The sequence below is a fragment of the Lipotes vexillifer genome, unplaced genomic scaffold, assembly GCF_000442215.2.
Source record: "Lipotes vexillifer unplaced genomic scaffold, Lipotes_vexillifer_v1.1 scaffold2030, whole genome shotgun sequence".
In the NCBI taxonomy this organism is placed as follows: Eukaryota; Metazoa; Chordata; class Mammalia; order Artiodactyla; family Lipotidae; genus Lipotes; species Lipotes vexillifer.
Genome location: NW_006791849.1, coordinates 1,260,749 through 1,284,263, shown reverse-complemented (window position 1 = coordinate 1,284,263; position 23,515 = coordinate 1,260,749). Strand labels below are relative to the sequence as shown.

The 23,515-nt window shown below is 49.0% G+C and overlaps 2 protein-coding genes across 2 annotated transcripts in view; one reads left to right on the top strand and one right to left on the bottom strand.

Annotated features, from left to right (window-relative positions):
- The window catches only part of SH2B3 (SH2B adaptor protein 3), a 26,842-nt gene extending 16,421 nt beyond the window's left edge, over positions 1 to 10,421 (top strand). The window contains exons 2-7 of the mRNA XM_007464868.1: positions 8,963 to 9,064; positions 9,147 to 9,238; positions 9,323 to 9,417; positions 9,515 to 9,729; positions 9,819 to 9,990; positions 10,126 to 10,421. Coding sequence (XP_007464930.1) covers positions 8,963 to 9,064; positions 9,147 to 9,238; positions 9,323 to 9,417; positions 9,515 to 9,729; positions 9,819 to 9,990; positions 10,126 to 10,421 — 972 coding nt within the window. The remainder of the gene's footprint in view (positions 1 to 8,962; positions 9,065 to 9,146; positions 9,239 to 9,322; positions 9,418 to 9,514; positions 9,730 to 9,818; positions 9,991 to 10,125) is intronic.
- A 4,529-nt stretch (positions 10,422 to 14,950) lies between these two features.
- ATXN2 (ataxin 2) overlaps positions 14,951 to 23,515 on the bottom strand; it is a 122,582-nt gene continuing 114,017 nt past the window's right edge. The window contains exons 22-25 of the mRNA XM_007464876.1: positions 19,114 to 19,259; positions 18,226 to 18,453; positions 15,837 to 16,005; positions 14,951 to 14,979 (exon numbers count right to left, since the gene is read on the bottom strand). Of these exons, the coding sequence (XP_007464938.1) occupies positions 14,951 to 14,979; positions 15,837 to 16,005; positions 18,226 to 18,453; positions 19,114 to 19,259 (572 nt within the window). The remainder of the gene's footprint in view (positions 14,980 to 15,836; positions 16,006 to 18,225; positions 18,454 to 19,113; positions 19,260 to 23,515) is intronic.

Sequence of the window (23,515 nt, the reverse complement as noted above, 5' to 3'; positions counted from 1 at the left end):
GGTGGGCCCCCCTCTGGCCACGCCCCCCCCCCCCCCCAGCCGGCCTCAGAGCGGAAGTGCTTGCCCGTCTTCATAGCTGGGTCATCCACACTCAACCACTTGGCGTGAACCAGGACACCCACGTCTCGGGAGGGGTTTGAGTGGCTGTCAGGGGGTCCCAGACTGGTTGTGTGTGTGTGTGTTCGGGGCTGCCTCTCTCTATGGGGGTCTCTGTCTCTGGGAGTTTGTCTCTGAGGGGATGGTTGCTCTAGCATCTGAGAGGGGCTTTGTGTCCCAGTCTCTGTGATTGTGTGTGTGGGGGGGTGGTCGCCATCTCTCTCAGAAGGGGCTTTGTGTCTGTGTCACTGAGAGTCTGTCTTTCGGACATGTTGGGACGGGGGGACTTTTACAGGCTTGAGGGGGAGCTCACTGCAGGTGGGGTTCAGACGAGCCCCCAGCCCCTGTCTGTTTCAGCATCTCTGGCTGGCTACCCCTCCTACAGGGCCTCTCTGGGTCCGATAGTGGGGGCGCAGGCCCCCACCCTCAGGCTTGGTCGCTCAGGGTGGGATCTGGGACTGCCACCCAGAGGAGGGAGGCGAAATGATGGGGACTCCGAGCAGTGTGGTTATGCTTGGGGGATGTCTCACCATGTCAGTGTCGGCTCTGGAGAAGCTCTGCTTCTGGCACTGGCGGGCTCTCATTTGCCAGAAAGGGGAAACTGACTTGATCCATGTGGCTTTTAAGGAAGCTTCTCCCATCCCTTTCTTGCTCCCCCGCGGGGAGAGGGAGCTTGAGGCAACAGGGAGCAGACCAAGGGGGAGACCTGGGAGAGTCCTGTGCACTCAGGGCGACAGGCAGGTTCACGTACAGAAGCCCTGGGGTTGCACTCCAACATCACCCCCATTTTACAGATGAGAAAACAAAAGCACAGAGAAGTGAAATGATTTGTTCAGGCTCACGCGGAGAAAAAGCGGCTGAAGCAGGCACTCGAAGGGCCTGTGTGTGTGTTGCGGGGCTCTGGTTGGGGGCAGAGGAAGGAAGTGACCTGTGGCCTGTAGTTCCAACATTTGTTCAGCCCCTGTAACGGGCTCATTGCCTTCACTTTGCCCCCTACGGAGCCGGGGAACAAGGGGGTGAGATACCACACCCCCCGCATCTGCCCCTGCTCCCAAGACATGAGGGCTGAGGCCCCAGGCACCTAGCAGCTACTCACCCATCCATCTGACAAACCCTTTCCAAGTACCTCCTCTGGGCTGGACCCGGTGCTGGGCCCCAGCTGGGAACAAGGCCTGGTGCCCTGTCCCCACCCCCCGAGGAACTCCCAGGCAGGCGGTGGGGGCAGCTGCACCTTCAGGAAATTATGGCCAGGGCTGATAAGCCCCATGCCGAGGGAGAGGCACAGGAATCGCACTGACCACAACTTGGTGATCAGAGAAGGCTCCCTGGAGGAGGGGAGATTCTCTCTGCTGAGACCCGCAGTTTGGGTCAGGCCTGGTGGTGGGAGAGAACATGAGCTGGGAGGAACGGGCTGGACAGGGGTGGGTGGTGTGGGCTCTGGGGCTGGGCAGACGAGGGTCCAAGCCCCAGCTCTTGGCTTCTTTCCCCGTGGCCGGGGACAAGTAATTTTGCCTCTCAGGGTCCCTGTTCCTCCATCTGTAACACGAGCCTGATGTGTTCCGTGAGGTGTCCAGAACCTTCCTCTCAGCCAGTCCTCTCCCCTGGCCGGCTTGAGCCCCTGGAGGCCCAACCTCGCATCCTCCGTCCTCGCCCCGATCACCCTGCTTTGACGTATCCCTGCCACTCCTCCAGAGCCCTCATGGCGATGGGCGGTCTGCAGTGGGGGCCATGTCCTGGGCCCTACTTATTATCCCCAGCACTCACGATACTTGGCGAACAAGGGGCCTGTGATGAATATTTGTATAGGAATGAAGTGAGCATCTACAACCTACCAGGCACCGTGCTCGGTACCGGGGATGCCACAAGAACAAGTCCCCACAGAGAGCATTTCACAGGTTGATAAGTGCAGTGAAGGAAGTAAAGGGGTTCTGTGATGGTGACTCTGTGTATTTAGACACCTGGACAGGGAGGGCCTTCCTGAGGAGGTGACCCTTGAGCTGAGACCTGAATCCGAGAGGAGCCCGATTTGTGAAAATGTGGGCAAACTGCCTTTCAGACAGAGGGAACAGCAGGCACGAAGGCCCCAAGGTGGGAGTGTGCTTGCTACATCACAGGAACAGTGGAGGCCCGTGTGGCTGGATCGGAGTGAGTGAGAGGAACAGTAGATGAGATTGAGGAGATAACAGTAACAAGGTCATGCAGCATCTCACGGGCCACGGCGAGGACCAGCAAGATGGGGCCCACAGAAGAGTTGTCAGCAGAGGAGGGGGATGGGAAGTAGCTGGATTCTGGATGGGTCTGGGAGTAGCAATGGCGGGACTGATGGACAGCAACTCAGTTTTGATGCTGCCCATCTCGCAGGGGGTTCAGGGTGTCACCCTGTTTTCTGACGCCTCATGCTTAGTGGGGGCTCCCTGTGAGCACCCCCTTTGCCCCCAGGCCAGCTGGTTCCAGAGCCCTTGCCCCAGCATCCACCATTCTGCCGCTGTGGGATGGACTGAGCCCTCCCTCCTCCAAGTCTCTTGTGCCTGGGGAAAGGAGAGTAGGGGAGGGAGGTGGGTGTGGCCCCCCTGCCCAGCCTTCCCCTCAGATGCCGTGGGTTCCAGACGCACCCAGGGCCCACGTTAAACACGGATCCCGGGCTGACTTCCAGAGGACCCAGGCCCGCTGGTTGTGCATCCTGTGTTGTGACCAGCCCCTCTGGGAGGTTCCCTTAGCCTTGGCTCCTCATTTGTCAAGTGGGGATAAAAACACCAGCCTCATGGGCTGTTGGGGGGGGGGTCATGGGAGGCGCCCACCACTGTTCCTCAGACAGGTGCCCCAGAGCAGGGTGGTCTCAAAGTATCACCATAGTCATGTCAAGTATTGCCCTCCACTCTGGGAACAGTGACCTTCCTACTTCTTTGGTCCTGGCACCTCCGTTCCTCAATATGATGCTCTTTTCTTTGAAATTTGAATTTTCTGGAAATGGTGCTGGTCTGTGAATTCAGCAGTTCAAAGGGGTCCTGGATGGATAGCCCAGGCCCCAGTGCCTGGTACATAGTAGGTGCTCACTAAAGGGTGGTATGAGAGGGTCTGTTAGTACCATTTCTAGCCACAGCAAACTCCCCTGCCAGCTTGTGGATTTGACTGTACTTTCTGGTCTCTGGATGTTAGCTCTTGCCATACCCTTAGCCTCCAGTGCCTTTTCCTCCACCTTCTCCACTTTGGAGAGTGCTCAGCAAACATTTAAAGCCGCTAACTCTATGCCTGGCAGAGGACACACAAAGATGGAAAGGGAGCAGGGAGGCCGCCTTGGGCTCATGGTCTTGTTGTGGAAAGATAGCTGTGAAAGCTGAAAGCTTCCTCAGGAGGGGCTGTTCGCTTCTGAGCAGATCAGGCATTCCTAGGACTGCATTCCTAAGGCCCTGTGCTCATCCCCACCTTGTGCCGTGTCCCCAGGGACCTTTCCATACCCTGCACACACTGTATTGCCAAATTCTCACGGAAGGTAGGGGCACTATTACCCCACCTTACAAAAGTGGATTCTGAGGCTAGGAGAGGTGAGTCACTTGTCCATGGAGGATGAGGCAGAGCTGGGACTCAAAGCCAGGACTGTCTAATTCCCAAAAACCAGGATGGCAATGTTGCTTGTGGTGGTTGTGCAGACCCCAGAGAGGCTTCTGAGCAGGACACAGGGTGGCCAAAGTCTGGGGAACACACGGGTTCAGGTTTCTCTGCTTCAGGTCTTCTCAGAGCCTTTAATGTACTACTGTGCATGTGATTCTCCATGCACAAGGGGCTGCCTTCTCTTGGGGAATCCCTCTTTGCACTGGCTGCCAGGAAGCTCAGAATCAAATTGGTGGCAAGTGAAACTCTGGTCTGTGTTCTAGCAGTTGTCTCCCTTCCCACTCTGAGTATCCCTATAACAGGACTAAAATTTTTGGAACAAGACAGGGTATTTTCTTTTTTTTTTTTTTTAAGGTTGTTTAGATACAATCAGTAAGGCATGATTAAGCCTTTCCCATAATGTTTTTTCGTCCATTTGTTCATTCATTCATCCATACAGGCAGTATCGATTCTGGGCTGTGGCCTGGGGTTGGGGGACTCAGTTATCCATGACTGGGGTCTAGAATTTCTTCTGGGCCTTTAAGTTTTCAGGCCCCCATCAAAGACTGCACACTCATCCTCCTCCTCCTGGAGTCTGCTTACTGTTCCCACGCTACCAAAGAGAAAACTGAGGCTGCCAGTTAGTGCCACGCCCAAGATCCCAAAGGTAATAAGTGGTGGAGCTAGGGCTCGTCTAACCTTGCCTCTAGGCCATGGGGATGCTACCTTGACGGCGTGAGGGCCATGACAGAGGAGTGTGGCTTGGACCAAGACCTTCGGGCCGTATACTATGTCCTACTTCCTGTCCCATTGCTGCTCTTTATAGGACAGGAATGAGGGTCCCAAAACCCTGGGAGAGGCAAGACTTCTAAGGGGCTGGTGTGGCCTGGGGGATTCCAGATGGTGGTGGGAGGTCTCCCCTCAAGGCTTTCCCTTGAAGGATAAAGGCCCCTACAGTGGATGGAATAAGGCCATTGTGAGGGCTCGGCCTGCCCATACCACGGGACCCTCCGTGCCAGGCCCTTTACTGCTTGGGTGTGAATTGGATGTTGTCTTCCCCTCCAGCCTCCCACAGAGGCGGCGGGTAAGAGCGGGGTCGGGCCCAACTAGCTGGCCTGCTTCTGCCCAAGTATTTAATGTGAGCGTCAGCTGCCCACCTCACCTCCACAGCTCCACCATAGAATAAGCCGACGGACTCCCACAGCCTCAAGGTCCCATGGGGACTGCCTCATTGCGTGCCAGTCTCACTGTGCCTTTGTGCTTCCCCACCTCAGGGCCTTTGCCAGGGTCATCCTGGCACCTGGGGAGCTCACTGCCTTCCCACCTGCCTGTCCTGGCCCTTACTGTCCCCTGCCTGTTGGGTGTCTGTCTCCCTTCTCTGGGAGCTCTCACAGCTCTGTGATCCTGTGTGTATTTTTTGTTCCTGCTGGGGCACCGGAACCTCTGCTGGGGTCTTGTGGGTATGAATGGCCATGAGTACACGGCAGAGCAGGGTACAGCCCAGTACCCTGGAAGACTCTGGATGGGCCATCCCCGCCCCTGAGCACACAGGGAGTGGCAGCAGGTTTAGGGAAGGCAGGGCCTCCAGAGAAAGGCCAGGTCTGGTCCCAGTCCTCCTCTCATCCCCTCCAGGCAGATTCGAGGCCCAAAAGGCCGCCTGCCCCTGGCCCCCTGCCAAGGGAGAAAGGAGTCCTTGGACAGTGGGAGCTGAGGCGGACTGGATGAACCTGCGGGCTAGGCAGCTGACCAAAACGCCCTCCAAAAGCACGAGAACAAACCTAGGGCCAGAATTTTGCTCTGTCTATGTACAAGCACATGGAACTTCCTGCTCCTGCCGTGTCCACTGAACAGACTAATTGTCCTTTCAGGGCTCACCCTACCCACCCTCTGGCACCTTCATGTCCTTGATCTCTTCAAACCCAGAAGCACCTGAGTAGTTCACTGTGTGTCATGCATAGTCACAGTGATATACATTTTATTTTAATATCAATTACATTTCATTACTTCCCTTTTATCTTACTTAGGGTAGGTACGTAGGGAGGGAGGTTATATTATGTGTCAACTTCGTTACAGGTAGAAAGGGAGCACATTACAAACAGGGTGTGTAAGGTTGAGAGAAAGCAGGTGTGTGCTCAGGGGAAGCTGTAGTACTGTACGTGACACAGGAGCACTGTAACGCTGCCGTACTGCAGTCCTGTGACATGGGAGCACTGTAACGCTGCAGTCAACCCAAGCAGGCTTTTCCCATCTTGGCTGGCCCCAGCCTGGAAATTTAACAGCAGCTGTTATCAGGTATTTCTTTCACTTGCAATAGTTCACCCAATCACCATACCAACCCTGTGGAAAGAGAGGGACTATTAAATATTTCCACCATACATACATATGACAAAACTAAGGCATGGAGGGCTGAGTCGCTTGTCCAAGGTTATACAAGAAGAGTAGGGTCAAGACTGAACCCTAGTGCCTAGAGGAATAAGAAAAATTAAGAAGCCTGGATAAAGTTAGCTCTAGAAACGCAAGCCCTACTGTGAGGACAGCGTCAAAGCTGGTCTACATCTTTGTCTTTACTCTTCCTAGCAGCCAGAGCAAACAAAAAAATGGGTTACCACTGGAGGCACAGTGGCCATTGGCTTTTTGGATGCTGGGAGCTAAGAATGAGAACAGCTCCCCAGGAGGGATGCTGCAGGATGTGGTGGGTGACAGTCTACTACTGCCTGTACTACAAACACTGGGATGGTCTGGTCATTTTGATCACCCAAGCACAGTGTGACTCTGAGGTGGGTCCAGAGAGCAGCTGCTGGCCTGGCTTGCTCTGCGTGGCAGGTGGAATAGGGTGTGTGAGAAGAGGGGAACCTGAAGCCCCCAAGTGTTCCTGCAGCTGCGGTTTGGGCTCGGCTCTCTCCACCAGAGCTCTGTTCCATCACATTGTTCAGTCAGAAAGGCACCCACTGGTCCATCCACACAGTGACCGGCGCTCACAAGTCCTGCTCTGGACTGTCCAGCTAGGGCTGTGGCCATAGGTGGGGATGTCTGTCCCTGTGCTCTCAATTGCTCCTCCAATCTGGGTAGAGCCCCTGGCATCTCCCCCACCAGGCAGCATGGTAGATGCACTGGCTCTGGTCCTTGGCAGGCTGGGGTTCAGCCCCCGGCTCAGCCTCTGGGGTTGTGTGAGCCTGGGCCACCGTGAAGACACCAAAGAACCCGTATCACGCTCAGCCGGCAGGCAGAGGGGAGCCAGGACGTCTGTGTGGCCAGGGTTGGCTGTCGGGGGAGGAGGGGAATGCTCTCTTCACTGCCTGTCAGGTCAGCGGTTTCTCAGCTGCTGGGGGTGAAGCTGGCATGGAGGGCCCCACTTTCAGAGTGAAACCAGGCTCTGCCAGTAATCTTGGCACTCACACTGGGGGCAGGGCCCAGGGCCCAGAGCGGAACTGAAAGGGAGATGAGGCCTGTTACCCTCTCGGCCTGGCCTGCTTCCTCCCAGTGATGCTGAGAGCCCAGAGACAGTGGGGAGGCTGGGGGTCCAGGCAGGGCCGACTGCAAAAGCAAGAGGAAGGAGCCCTCTGCACCTACCTGTTTTGCAGACGGGAAATAGAGACAGAGGGGCTGGCTGACAGTGAAAGCTGCTGGGAGAGCAGAGGCCCTGCTTCCCATGCGTTCCAGCGTGTCCAGTGCTTGTGTAGGTGCCAGGCGAGGCTCCCAGAGCAACCTCTCTGAGCTTGTTCCCAGAGCTGTTCTCCCCAGACTGCTGTGTCCAACAACCAGGGCAGGACTGACAGCTCCAAGACCTTCTGGGGGTGGGCCTGGACCAGGAAGAGCCCCAGTTTGACCAACCCTCTCCTGCCAGGCTGCCCAGTCCTGGGGTCACCATCCTTCTATCAGGACCCTGGCACCTGTGTGTCTGAAGCATGCTTAAGTGTATGGCTTTGAGGATTGACTCTTGCACCACCTTTCATGGAGGTCAGGTCCGCCAAAGCCACTGTGCCTGGAACTCACCTTTGTTCCTGCCTCGTTTCCTCCTCCCCAGCCGGCACTGCCTTGGTGGGAGCTGTGGTATTTCCAGGTGCGCCTTGCTGTCTGTCTCCTGGCTCTTAGGAAAAGCTGCTGGAGGGAGGAGGGCCCAGTTGGGTATCCTCTGTCCATTCCCCATATCTTGCTCCTTCCCCCACACTCTTATCTTCTTTTGGCCTCTGCAGCAGCCATCGATCATCTCATGACCCCAGAGAAACAATCTTACCAGTCTTATCACAGGAGGAAGTGGAGGAGATGGGGGCAGGGGGTGATCTCCTTTCTGAGAAAACGATGAGAGCTCCTGGGCCCGGGAACAAGCATCTGCAGGGTCAGCCAGGTTCAGTCAGGACCCTTTTGCTGGCAAAAGGGTAGGGGGGGGTCATCTCCCACCCATTCTGAACCCCACGTGGGTTGAATGTCATGGGAGACTGCTGGGCCCCAGGTTTTGTGTGGGCTTCTGGCTGGCTGTAATTGAGGGCAGCCATGCCAGGCATTGCCCCTTTGGGCACATTGGCAAAAGAGCCCCAAGAGCCCATAGCTAAGCTACTCTGCCAACCCCCTCCTTGTCCTAAGACTTGAAGGCAGGACAGATTAGCTAGGTGTGGGAATTTGAGGTTCTAGGTAGGCTGTATGCTTTGGATAAGGGTTCACAACCTGATCGCCACTTCCTCAGGCAAATGACTTTACTTCCAAGATTTGAGTTTCTTCTTTTTAAGATGTGGTGATAGTATCTGCTTCCTAAGCCTGCGGAGGAGCGGAGCTAAAGGTATGATAAAGTCCTGGGCCCCCAGGCAGAGTCAGCACCATAGAGGGAACTTGGGTTGGATACCCTCATGTCCCCTCTCTGGGTTTACTGCGATGAGGCGGCCAGCAGCCACTGTGACTGGCAAGGGTAGGGGGTTAGGGGGTTTTGCTCCACCAGTGGGAAGGGCAACAGGCATCAGCCAACAGACATGTCAGAGCTGGAATGTCCACAGGTCCAGGTGAAGCAGAGGTTGGCCCTTAGGCCACATCGGGTGCTGGGGAGCTCTGTGTGTGTGTGTGTTGGGGTCGGGGGAGATGGTGCTGTGGCTACAGGCAGAGGGCCCTCTGCAGGCTCCTGCAAGGCAGAATGCTAGAACGCACTCCAGGCTTGGGGTGCCTGCTCAGCAGCACCACGAGCATGCACTCAGCAAGCTAGCCCCTGGGGAGGCTGCGGAAAAGGGCAGAGGCCTGGGTGGGTGAAGGGCCATCAGGGACAGGCCTGTGAATGTCTGCCTTGGTCTCCTAGAGTTCAAAGCCCAAGCTACAAGCAGCCTGCTCCAGCATCCAGGAGATTCGGCGATGCACACGTCTCGAGATGCCTGACAACCTCTACACCTTTGTGCTGAAGGTGAGTGACAGCTTTCCACACCTGGGAGGAATAGACACAGGCCTCAGGGATCCCACCCAGCTCTCCCCTCTCTCCCTGCCAGGTGAAGGATCGGACAGACATCATCTTTGAGGTGGGAGATGAGCAGCAGCTGAACTCATGGATGGCCGAGCTCCGGGAGTGCGCAGGCCAAGGGTGAGACCCTAGGGCCCCACTCCTGGCACAGCTTTTACTGCTCCTCCTGACCTACCCAGATTCTTAACCCCAACCCTTCTCCAGCAGACTCAGCACAGACCCAGAGATGCATATTCCCTCAGCCTTAGAGCCCGGCACATCTAACTCTCCAAGGGGAAGCACAGATTCCTTGAACCAAGGTGAGGGGTCAGGGCCTTTGTCCTCCGGTGTGTCGGAACTCAGCCCAGGACATAAGGCACACAAAGGATCACCATCACCCGTCTCCTTCTCTATCAGGTGCTTCTCCTGGGGGGTTGCTGGATCCAGCCTGCCAGAAAACAGATCACTTCCTGTCCTGCTACCCCTGGTTCCATGGCCCCATCTCCCGAGTGAAGGCAGCTCAGCTGGTTCAGCTGCAGGGTCCTGATGCTCACGGAGTGTTCCTGGTACGGCAGAGTGAGACTCGGCGTGGGGAGTACGTGCTCACATTCAACTTCCAGGGCATAGCCAAGGTATGGGGCAAGGCAGGTGGGCTGCACCCTGGCCAGGTTCAAGGCCCTTAGGGGCCAATGCCTGAGCCTACTGTCCTCCTCTCCTGCAGCACCTGCGCCTGTCACTGACCGAGCGGGGCCAGTGTCGTGTGCAACACCTCCACTTCCCCTCGGTTGTGGACATGCTCCACCACTTCCAATGCTCACCCATCCCACTCGAGTGTGGGGCTGCCTGTGACGTCCGGCTGTCCAGCTATGTGGTAGTCGTCTCCCAGCCGCCAGGTGTGACCCTAATGCCCCTTGATAAAGGGGGTGGTGGCACTGGGAACCGAGACCTCGTGTTGTGTCCTTCCAACACTTGCCTCCACCCTGTTAAGACTGACAGTGTGGTCTCTCTCTTGGTCACTTGTCCCCCAGGTTCCTCCAACACTGTCCTGTTCCCTTTCTCCCTCTCTCGCTGGGATTCAGAGCTGGGCCTTCCCCACCTTAGCGCTTCTGGCTGTCCACGGGGGCTCGGCCCAGAGGGTCTCCCAGGCCGGTCCTCTCCCCCAGAGCAGATCTTCCACCTGGTGCCTTCGCCTGAGGAACTGGCCAACAGCCTGCGGCACCTGGAGCCCGAGCCCACCAGTCGGGCCCGGGACTCGGACTATGAAATGGACTCCTCCTCCCGGAGCCACCTGCGGGCCATAGACAATCAGTACACACCTCTCTGACAGGCCTCCCAGAGGCCCCCGAGAAGCACAAGCAAGCAGAGATGTGAACTTCTGAATGTAACTTTCTTTCCTTCCTTCCAGAGAGATTTAAGGGACACTGTTAACTGTTCATTCCAGTTTGGATGTGACCCTTCAATTAGGCCTGTTAAAGGGCCTCCTAGAAGTTCCATTCTCACCTGGCTTTCTCCTTATTGTTTCCATCCTAGAAGTTCCATTCTCACCTGGCTTTCTCCTTATTGTTTACAGATGTAGTTCTTGTTCGTGCATGTCGCCAGCTCCTGCCCTGGGTCCCTAGGACCAGGCCCCATCACTCTTAGAGGGGGCAGTGGGCTGAGGGCTGGAGTTGGCAGTGGAAACTTGTTCTCTTTTTCACTGACACTGTCCCAGCTGGCAGACTTTCTACTTGGGGAGGGGGGAGGGGGAAGGGGGCCCATCAGGAAGCCCAAAACACTAACAAGCCCTGGATTCTCCTGTGGTTTTTCCCATTATAGCTTCAGTCCACGTGGCGGGTCTGCTGTACCCAAGCCACAGGTGACCACACCTATCCTGCTTCGACTCTCAACTTTAGAACAAAGTTCTGGCAGATGGACAAGCTAAAGGTCAAAAATGATTTTAAACATTTTTACCTCAGATTAATTTTTCAAAGGATTCGGGTTTCAAAATTAAACCACTGCTTATTTCATTGCACTGTTTGAACTAATACCCATGCGATTTTTGTAGTCAGAGACAGCTATGCAAATCCTACTTGACCAGTTCCTGGTTCGAGCCAGCATGCCTGGCTTCCTTGTCTATTGCATCCTCAGGACCATCACCTGTTGCTGAGGAGCCACTGTCCTTCCTAAATGTAGAGAAGTGAAGTGTGTCACCCTTTCAGGGAAATTCAGGCAATTACTGAAATAGGAGGGTGGCAAGGAACAATTCCACCCTGGTGCCTTATGAATAAAAAACTGGATTCTGGTTTACAGCAGCTTTATGGTGAGAGTTAAACTGAGGGGTAAGGGAGGGGCAAGGAAAAAGGAATAAAGGGCTGCTGGGCCCTTTCTAGTAAATCCTTCACCAACAGGGCTTGGCTCAGAGCCTCCAAGTGTCTAAAGGCTTATTAAATTATCCCACAAGGTTTTAGGCTCATTCTTGAGCCAAAATGGAAGCTAGGAATGGTGCCACAGCTAATGAGAAACTCCTTTAATAGCCCACAATCAGTGTTCTGTTCCAGCAGTAACCACTGCTTCATCTGATGAAGCATGTGTGTGCACGTATACATAGGCACACATAACCTCTACCATGCAGGGAGGTCCTGCAGTCAAATCTCCATCTATACTTGCCTTTCACAAGTGATACAATTCATAGGGGGCTGGCTCCTCCCAGAACTTTCATGCAGAGGCTCAGAAACAAGGGAGGCAGTGACCGAGTGGAGTCAGTTGCTTGTGGGTGCGAGCAGAGCCGTTCAGTATAGCCGCTGGGCTCATCGAAGTGGCTTCTAGGAAACTGGGAGTTCAGTGCAGCTTAACATTTATAGATACATCAGTCAAAAGCTAAAATTAAACCTTGGCCTAAACTAACTACTTGCCTGCCTTATCTGGGGTGAGGCGTGTGTCTGTTCCCTCCAGCCATTCTCTACTCCAAGAGGTCAGAGGTCAGACTTTGGGAGCGGCAGGGAGGTCAGGAGCCACCTCTCTTCCACTTTTAAAACCAACACTCCTGGGACTTCCCTGGCGGTCCAGTGGTAGGGCTCTGTGCTTCCCTGTAGGGGGCGTGGGTTCCACCCCTGGTCAGGGAACTGAGATCCTGCAAGCTGTGTGGCGTGCCCCTCCCCCCACCTTATATATACAGATGAAACCAACAGTCCTGGGTGTTTTCACAGACGGTAAAGCATAACCAACCCTGATCTAGAGTTGTGGTCTATTTCTAAGGGCCACATTTTCTACACATCAAGCAGGTCTGATTAATGAATGCTAAGCAAAGTGTAGACCAGGATTAGGCACTGTTTTGGATTTCTCTTTTACAAGAGAAAGCTCATCATAGAAAGTAAATGCTGACAAGTCACTGGTACAGATTTTCCCCTGTCTGCACAGGAAAGGGGCCAAGCAGACAATGAACCAAACAAGTAAGTTCCCTCCCTCCAACCAGAAGGGTAAACAAACATCTGGGATATGATATCCACAAGCCAGGGGCACTCACTTCTTAACAGCCTCTCAACATACAATTCTCAGGTAGTGCCAAGAGGCAAGCCAGGCACAGCAAGCCAGCAGCTCTGACCGACTGGCTACAAAGTACAAGCTCAGAATCTGTGACAGAGTCATCCACTTCCAGACTGCTTCAGTGTAAAATGTTCAAGAAAAACATTTCTTTACTAAATGTGTCTGAGTTACCAGGACAGCTCAAATACATTCCGACAAAAAGGCCCCTCATGGCCTGGGAAGAAGCGACACACTAAGTCAATGCCTTTTCTTTCTGCTAGAGCAGGTTGAGCTGGAGGAACGGGGGCAGTGGGTCCCTGGGCTTGATGCTGTCACAGGCAGCGAGGCAGCAACCCTGACGGCTGCAGTCAGCCCACCGCAGTCATAGCACATTCCACCACCCTCTTTCCAGCCTCAATGTGACCACTGCTGGCGGCAAGAGGCCAAGCCAGCAGCCTCTACTGAGAGCCAGACTCTTGAGTGCCAGTTGGACAGTAAGCATCACAAGCCCTATAGTTATCTCTAATTACAGACAACAAGGATAGCTTAACTGCTCCCAGCATCATCACCTCCTTCGCCTGACTTCAATGAACTTTTACAAACTAACAGTCACCAGCACCAAAGAATTAAGTCAACTAACCTGCCTTGAATTTTAGACCAGCAATCCATATGGCTTTATCTGGTATAAATCTTCTGCCTTTGATCATTTCTGGACCGTGTAGGAGAAAGGAATAGCAATCATTAAAATCTTAAACCAGAGAACACTATTTTTACATAACAGTTTCTTAACTTAAAATCAAGGCCTTGAACCCTAAGGGTTGCTTTAGATTCCTTTATGCTATTATTCAGGGCTAAGTCTGTTATCACAAATGTCATGTGAACGCTAACATCTCCCACAGGCTAGAGGAACTTGATAATTTATTATCCACTGACTCTTAACAAGGACACATCTGACATCCAGTGTTTAGCGGAATAAGCAGCACATTGTAATGACAACACAGAAAATGGATTCATCTTGTATCATTATAGGCAGAAGGTATTTGGCAAATTTGTATGCATTGTTTATGTACTGTATAAGTAACTTATTGTTGAAGAATGCAAATTTTGCTAAAATGTACAAATTGCTACATGTGAATTAAAACAAAGTTTTCAGAATCTTGATTTGGTACCACAGTATTTAAAGGCTCTATCTGTCTATTATGACTGTAGTCTCTGCAAAATACTTGCTTTTCCTGTTTGTCCTGCTCCCACAAACTGAAGACATTAACAAATGCTTAGGGGTCTACAGGAGTATGCTATTTTGTACATCGCTGCATCTTTTCAGCCCTCTGGATTTCTTTATTACAGATGTGTGTGTGTGTGTGTGTGTGTGTGTGTGTGTGTGTGTGTGTGTGTCTCCTGCCCCCTACTGGTAAAACAGACAGATGCCTGAATCAGGACAACTTCTGACTAACTCATTTGGGTTCAGGAGATATTAAAAAGGAAGCTTACAGAATCAGCGTCAGGGTGAGGATGTGGACTTTCGGCACTGCCCAACTCTGGCCAGCCTTCCTCCTTCTGAAGCAGACCTCTAGCCACCAAAGAGAACATCTCTCAGTCTTGTCTTTTTCTAGAGATACCTTGAACCAGAACTAAAGGTGAAGAAGAAAAATCATTTGACAGCTAACCTTCGAGGGTATTAAGACAGCAGAGTCAGCCCTCCTGCCCTGATATTCAGTATCCTATAATGGAAATAGCTCATACAAACACACATTAACTTGATATCAGTTTTTAAAACTTTTTTTATTTTTTGATTTTTTTAAAGTTTTTATTTTATATTATCTACAAAGTAAAAGTTTTTCCCTTAACTTAAAACTTGAACCACTGTAGACAGTGATTACTTCATCAAACTTGATTTATAAATAATAATCCGTCAGTTTGACGGTAATTTACTGAACCTTTGTCAAGTTTAGTAAAAGGGCGTTCCAAGTCTTGATTTTTTTTTTTTTTAAAGCAGTAATAGCAGCAAGAATCACTCTTGTTACTTCTTTTGCTAGCTGATGTGTTCATGACTTTCAAGGGTCATTAAAAAATAAATAACTTCCAGTTTCAGCAAGCAGAGCTGGGGTACTTGCGGGACTTGGAAACAGCGTATGGAATTATGGAACAGCCCACAAGTTCCTAAATGCCTCTACTCGGTCCAAATATCTTCCACTGCAAGTGAACTGTTAGCATTCCTATTGGATGTTACAAGAAATCAACATATATTTTTTAAAAACAAAATAAATGAAATTCTAGTTTTCTGTGCTTCCAGTTGGTAGAAGCAGTAGAAGGGAGGAGGGAATTTGGCCTTTCGGTTCCTCCAGGGCAGCCTTACAACTGCTGTTGGTGGTGGGCTTGTACTGTAAAAAAGAAAAGTGAATATTTAAACAGAAAACTGGCAACACCGCACATTAGCCTAGTGTCTCTGCAGCACATGTCTGTAAAGCTATCCTTGTGCTACCTGAACAAGACTCAAAATTTAATTCACTCTTTACCCTTCCCACCCACCGCATCTGTACCAAAAGGGGGAGAAGGTAGGTGGGTGGGTAGAAACAAACCAGTCAGACATAAAACCATTTCAGATAAAACTCCCAGAAGAGTTGTTGCTCATGGGGTACAAAAAAGGCCTTAACATATCCCCTCCCCAAATAATAGCCAAGCACCAGTATTGCTTTCAGAATAACAGGTTAGACTGTGAAATATCGCCATGGCCACCATCAAGTATTAAAGCACAATCACGGGGCATTCTCTACCTGTCAGGGCATAGACTGGAGCTAATACTATACTCGAAACCAATCCATACACAGCACTTTCTCATCAGTGGTAGTCTCCAGAGCTACAATCAAACTCTGCCATGGTAGTAACCCCCCACATGTCAAGACTGTTGGGACTCAGGAAGGAAAACACTGCCCTGTCCAACCTATCATAACAAGGAAGGCCAACTGAGTCCTAGGCATGCATCAGCTACACAGAATGCTGCTGCTGCTGCTTCTCATCAAGCCAAATCCTGTATACCATCAGAACACACACAGACTAGGCTCCCGGAAGCCTCAGGCCCTGACACTGAACTGATCATCACAGTCCCTATTGTGTACACTCTGACGGGTCTTGCTAGTTCTCAGATGCGGGGCTTGAAGCGCTGGCCCGGCCTGCCATTCGACCTGTGCGAGCAGAATGCTTTGGGGTGCCCGGCGGCCCCTGCACACACACGCCTCACCTGAAGGGTGCGTCATATAGGGGAAATGCGCTGTTGTCGAGACTGGAATGGGCTGTAGTGCACTTTGAGCGAGGGCGGCCTGGGGACCGCCGGGTGGCTGTGTCGTCATTAGCATCATTGGCGCATGGGCAGTTGGATGAGAAGGAACCATTCCTGACTGTACATGAGCCTGAAACAGAGAGCTCTTTTACGCATACAGGCAACATCTCCAGCTTAAACAACATGTCAACTGTGTCCCTTTCACTGGGTTGGGGCTCTCAGGAAAGGGCAACAGTGGGCCCTCAGGGCCCTTTCTTTCCTCTGGGGACATTCCCTAGTGGATCCATCAGTTGACCTATAGACATGCTTCACCCTTTGGAAGATCCTGCAAGGCTGAGGGAGCAGGCACCCAGCGAGCCTGGGTAAAAGTCAGGGCTGCAGTGTCCTAGCCTTCAACATTTCTGAGGACTGGATTCTATGTATGGGGCAAGGTCTTCACAAAGATCCCTGATCCAAGCGCAGCTTTCTCAAATTAATAGGAGGCACCTGCAATGATGCTTTAGACTCTGGCTTCCATGTGGGGCCTGAATAGTTTTACAGATAACATCTCTTTCAAGTAAGAAAGCAGATTATTACATTATAAGCAGGGACTGTTAACTTTGTTCTAGGTTCTCTTTGCCTTTCCCCCTCTACTTCTTGCCTGCTCACCAGCACACCTCAGTGAACAATGAGTCAAGGCGGTAAGAAAAGCCTCTCAGGCCCCTTTGCTCTGCTGAAAGATCCGCCGATAGAGCAGCAGCAGCAGGAGTTGCAGTGAATGGCTCCAGTGAGGTGGGAAGGGGTAATCTAAAATTATCTGGTCCAGCCCAGTGTCTCTCTGTACCAGGTGGTAATGAGTTCAACCTGGTCTCACTGTCAAGTTGGCAAGGTTTTAGTAGGCCCAAATAGCTGGATCGCAGCTCTGCAGGGATTTGGCAGAGCCAGGAAGAGCCCTCGTTTCCTGCCTCCCATGCTGTGCACTGTTCTAGACCAGGATAAGCCTTGAATGAAATGCTGTTTTGACTCTTACATATTCAAAGGGACCCAGGGCATATCTGGGCTTCCCTGCAAATATTAACCTTTTTGCTCTTTCAGCACAAAAGCACAAAAGTGAGGTTTTAGGAACCCCAACTTACATGTAAATTCACATACCTACTTAGCCACCAGCCTCTGCTAGACATCTACAGGCCCCCTGGTCTCATGAAGCTCCTGGTTCAGCCAAACCATGCTGCCCCACACCTGACCAAACCGGCTCCCCTCCCCACCATCAAAAGCAAATCATCCACTGCAGTGCGCCACACTACAGAACCTACACGTTTGCTGGGGAGAATGCCCGAACTTCCCAGAGCTGTGGAACGCTAGTTACAAGGTCGCCTCTGAGAGTTAGCTCCAACTGAGCACCATCTCCAGCCCCACCACGCCAGAGCCTCAGTGGTGTACTGCTTGACATGAAACGGAGTTCAGTGAGGCAGGCTAACTGAGACCCAGAAGAGTTCTGTTATGAAAGCAGCAAAAAGAGACAACAAATACAGCCGATTCACCCTTAACAGCTCTAGGGAGGGCCTAAAAGGACAGTGTTGGAGCCCAACTTTGGTGCAGCTCCCTCTCATTAAGACAATCCAAATTGGCCCTGGATTGCATTGGACTTTTGTCAGCAGCTGATGCAGAAAGCAACCACACCTTTCAACCCTTAGAAGCTTTTGCTGGAGGTGAGCTCCAAAGGGCTTCCAGGGCTGCTCTTTAAGAAAAATGGGAACACCTGGGTGCTTCCAGCTTCAAGTTACACTGCACGAATGTACAAGGTCAAGCCCTTTCAAGAAGTACAACATATGGTCAAAGCAGATGTAGGAACAGCCAGGGAAAACAAGTACAGATATTTCTTAGGAACTCGTGTGACTAACATTCAAGTGGTCAGGCCCAGTGTAGTCACCTCAGAGTTGAGAATTTGTGAAATCCCATCCTCCTTGCCAGACTCGTGTGTGTGTGTCTGTGTGTGTGTCTGTGTGTGTCTGTGTTGGGGGGGAATATATGTATGTATATGTATATATAGCAATGAAGCTATATAAACATAGCAAAGCAGATACAGCAAGGAAAGAATTAGGTTGCATTCCAGAGTCAAAGATATTTTTAAGGTCTCAGTTGGGAAATGTTAAAAGACTGACCAATCAGCAACTTCACTGATCCCATTACAAAACCACACAAACATTCATTTAGGGCCAGATCACATGTATTTGAGTGGAAAAAAGGAGACAAGCAAATGGCATCACACACAGGGGTTCCTGGCTCGAAGAGCAGCTGGCTCTTTGCTGCTTATCTGACAACCTTCATTTCCTACTTGGTCTTCACAGAAAGTTGGCTAAAGCGGGTTTACCTGAGGTACATGGGCCATGTGGGGTGGATTGGTATAAGCTGGCTGAACATGAGAAGGATGAATCGTAAAGACGGTCTGTTGTGCTGTTGGAAAACTATTCTGTGGCGACTGTGTATTGGAGGCAGGTGTCATGGAAGGTGGGGTTGGTGCGAGCCCCGCATGGTAAATGGCTGACTGCTGCTGCGGACTGGCCAGGTGGAGAGCCTGGGCGGCCTGATGCTGATGGTGCTGCAAAGTAACAGGAAAGAATTGAGAAAATCTTCTTTAAGGAAGAGCAGTTTAAGGGTCACACACACAGCTGAGTTTTGCATATGACAACAGGCTCCCTCTGGGCCTATCTAAGATGAGGAGCAATGGCAGGTACCAGAGAATACACAGGGAGTAGGAGCAGGGCTGGGGTGGGGGTGCCTCCTGTTCACAAACATTCCTGTCTGGGCTGCAAGCCTGATTCTCAGCCTACAAGCCCTCAACCAGCAGTGGTAAAACAGGAGTACTGCTCCAGGGGCCTGACAGATGTCAAAGAGCTCCTTAAGTGCCTTCTTAACAAACATGATGAAAGAAGCTAACAGGAAAAAAAACAAACACCCTCATCATGTAAACATTAGAAATGAGATTTTTAAAAAGTCCCAAGCCAATTCCTTACTTTGTTAGATTTTTCAATATCGGTTAAGTTTCCAGAACTTACCCCATCACCTTATTCTCAATATGTACCTTAAGGTAATTTAAACCTGGGGGCACAGCCTGCAGAGCTGTACACTGGCTCCATGAGGCAGGGCTGCTCGGTGTTTTGATCACGTGGTACCTAGCATCTTGCCTGGCACTGAAGAAAACACTCAATAAACAGCACGATGAAGCAGTGCTGGTGAAGGCCTCTCAGTTCCTCCTTACCTGAACAGGACTGGGTGCAGGATGGCTTCCACCATGTTGGTTTTGCTGCTGTCCAGTGGGGGTGGCTGAAGGCTGAGGATGTGGAGTATGAGGGTGCAAGGTAGCATTAGGGTGCGCATACTGCTGAGCAAGGGAGCCAGTGGAAACTAAAGTGAAAGGAAAAGAAATGTGTATAATTGACAGGTGTCATGCTCTTAATTGCTCCTCTATGCCTCACCAACTTTCAGCTCATCCACCGTCTTCTTGATGCTCAATGCCTAACCAATCTCTGTATTTGACTCCATTTAAACCACCCACTTCTTAAAAAAATAAATGGGAAGTTACTGCTTAACAGTCAGACTAGCATTTTATTCATATAACATAGCTGTACACATTATATCAAAATCTAATTAAATTTACTTCTAAAACAGTCACTAGGTTTCCTGAAAAGGCAACTTAAAAGCATAGACAGAAACAATTCAAACAATCCCCTGTCTGGGACCTGTCTCTGTCTCTCACACACACACATTTAGCTCAAGGCCATCATCTGGCTAACCTCACCATGCTACTGCCCTGGACCTGATGCAGTGACCCGTGGGCACAGACTATATCAGGGCTGTAGTAAGGGGCTGGATAAGGTATGTGGCAAGGTCAGGGCTCTATCTTCAGGGCCAAATGACCACAATCTCTCTCAGCTGATCACAGAAGCCACTCTGCCACTCAGTTCATTCTCTAGGCCTCCCTGCTCAAGATCTCTCACCTTTGCTTTATAAAATCTAGTAAATGGGATTACCTAAACTATGTAGAAAAACGAATTCCCTTCAAAGCATCCTAGCCTTTAAAAAGAAGGCTAGCATCCTAGCCTTTTACTAGCTAGAGTAACCTCAAAGGAAATACGATGAGCTAGTTTAAGTAAAAGTGTGTTCATTAAAGCTAAGAACCCAAAGCCAATTCTTTGTGAATCTCAGCACAGGCCATACCTTGGCACAAAACAGGGAGATGAGGTATAAATTCATTTGTTCATGTCATCCCCAAACAGCAACTTGAGAATCAAAAGCACAAGATGGGTTCATTGCTTCCAGTGACTACTGATAGCACACTGATACAAATCTAACCATGATGTGGCAATGAGCTGAGGACAATGTTCTCAAGATGTATCTCCTCTTGGAAGTCAATGGGTCAATTCCAGAATAGTTCTTCACATTCTTCATATGGTGTTACATATAGGGGACTGATGGGGAGAAGCAAGCACTGCTTTGGGATCAGGTACCCTAACAACAGCAGTCTAATAGGCCGGCTGCTGAGAGTTACCAGCATAGATGACTCTGGATGAGTCCAATGTAAATGTTATGCAGAGGGTTAGGCACATGAAACAATTCTATAATGCTTGACATTGTAGGGCCAAGGACCAACATTCCAGCCCAACTGGTCATCTCCTCAACTGTATATGTATCCTTTAAAGAGAGAAGGGTGAGGCAAAGAGCAGTGCTAGGATCACCTGTGCATCCACTGCCAACACCACAGTGGGCATCTATACTAAATTAACTCCCAGATTAGATTAAACAAAGCATTTTTGTTTATACACTGGGAAAATCCCCTAGCTATAACAGTTAACATACACTGGAACATATTAACAAGGAAAACTGGCAACATATTCTTTGGGTGTTTTTCAAGAAGTCAGTGACAGTTTTCTGGGACAGGGGAAAAATAATGTGCTAACAGCTTTCTTGAATTTCACAGTCCCATGAATCTATGAAAGTAGTCATTGTCGTTTTTCTAATTCATTGGTTTATTAAAAGGCCATCTTCACCATCATATTCATTAAGTTAAGCTTCTGACCCCCCCAAACTGTCTGGGCACTGACTTAGTCTAAAAGACTTGAGATAAATTTTGAACCCTTGTTCTTGTAAAAATCTTACACTTATTTTTCAAATTTATTTTTAAATAATTAGAACAGCTACATGTAGCCAGTGGCTACTGACTGGACATCATTATTTGTAGCACATTTCCTTCAGCACAGAAAGTTTTATTGAATAGTGATATCTAGAGTCATTCATGCTCCCTTATTTTCAAACCACTTGCATTAAAATCCTCCCTACTATAAATTCTTAAATGTTTCATTTGTAACAATTCTAATCTGTCTGGGGGAAAGCAATTCCCGAATCCAAATTCTATTTATGAGGTTTCATAAAATACAGAATCTCAGAGTTTCTATTTATTTAACCTTATTTATTCAAGAAACTTTTGTACCAAAAAGTTTTAAATTCCATTTTTAATTACCTTTTAAGCAAAGTATTAAGGAAATAAAAAGTAGTAATAATCAACTCTAGCTGGGTGCTATTTTATTAATATTCATACATAAAAAAGCATGGCCATCACAAAGAGAATTACACCCATGAAGTCTCATAATTAAGTTATTCATCAATTAGAAAAATGTTAAAATCTTGAAATTACTTGGAGAGAATTAAAGATGGAAGTATTTTTTACTATGTGTTTAAAAAAGGCATCTCTGTGATAGTTTACCAATACTGAAAGGTTATAAGATAGAGTATTCTAATCTATATGTCATTTGCATTCATAGCATAAATACTTTAAGTAATCCAAGCTGAATGCATCTACATGGGCTTTTGTTTAAAAAAAAACACCCTTTCCCTATCTAAACACCAATAAACTGCAATGCATTATAAGAAAAATTAAACAGATTTAAACATACATCATAGGCTACAAATGAAATGTGAGGATGTTTGATTAGCAATATCTTCCTTTGTTCATCATCTTGCTTAAAGATGTTTGCTAAGCAAGTACCTTACCCAGGAATTCTTTTCCCCCTTCAAATATGAAAACTGAGTAGCTAATTGGGGAAAATGTGGAACTTATACACTTTAATAGTAAAAACAACAAAAATATACTTTGGTTCCTTGAAAGGCCAGTTAAGAAGGAGACAAAGACAAGTAAGATAAGAGGGAAATTAAAAGGCTGGGGGGCAGGGGGGAAGGCTGGAAGAGGGGAGTGGGGAGAGAGAGATAAGAGAAAGGAACCAAGATAGAGTAAATGAGGGGGAAAATCTAAGAGAATTAGGGAAAGGGAGAAGTGGAGACTGAAAGGCAGTAAATTCTGGGCTTTCCTGAGCTAAGCCTATCATTTAACTGCTTTTATTATACATGCTCATTAGCTAAAGATTCCAGAGAGGTTAAAAATAAAGTGATTTTTCTTCAAAATTCTGATTTAGCTACCCATCAGTTAAAATTCTATTTATAAAACCTAAGTTGCCTTCATGAAACCTGGATTAGTTCAAGCTAATCAAAGAAATAACTATTTTTTGGGCCAGACCCAGTCCAGAAGTTTCCCACTCACTGTGTTCCTCGATATAAATGTTTAAAACTCTAATTATGTGATTTGTCAAATCCTCGAAACACTAACCACAATCCAAAAATCATTTCCTAAGCCATGATCTTACTGAAGCCAATGCAGTCCATAGAGATGTGCATTTAATTTAATGTAGAAGTTATTAAATTAAACCTAATTTAATAACTAGGTTTTGTCATTTTTGACCCTGGATGCACAAGACATGAGAGAACACCAGCACAGCAAAACTTTAAAAATGAAACAAAATGAAATCTTCCAACTTTTAAATCTGATGTTAAATTCAGAAAAAAGGAAGTAAAGGAACATTGAAAACTCTTTAAAAGGGGAATAAAAGGCAACTAGACGAAACAAACCAGGACAAAATGCTTAGAAGGGGATGGGCGTGGGGTATGAAACAGCAAATTAAATTACAAATAGCAGCCCCACTGTTAGTTTCTTTTAAAAGTACTGATACTCTCTTTTAGGGAAAGTTGTGCTAAGGCAGTTAATGCTTAGGTGTGATGATTAAGGACCTTTTAGCTACTTACCAGGAAACTGACTCCAAAACTACTAACAGAGACAGTAAGATGGTGAGGATAACTACATTTGAGACCTCAAACTGAGTACATAATAGAATTACTGACAGTGTCTTTTATATACTATACCACATACATAGTTTCCCTTTTAACAGTTATATATACAGCAAGACTCCTTTTTAAAGAGCATCTATTAAAGGATTAAATTTGTTAACATTTCCTAGCACCAAATAAATAGTATGTATGCACTTATTTTTGGATACCAAGTCAAGGCACAATTAATGAAAATTTAAGTCAAAATGTTTTCTAAATGCTTTTTAAAATTTGGCATCTAGTACATTCAGACATTCAGTCATTCTACAGTAATTTAAAATTTAGTGTCTAACAAAATTTTAATCATTAATATCCCCTAGAATATAGTATTTCACATAAAGCGACATATATTATACTGTCATACATTTCTAAAGGATTCCTGCAAGTTAGTGACTTTCCCATCCAAATACCAAAAGCCCATGAATAAGCCTTATTTTAAAATTTCCCTA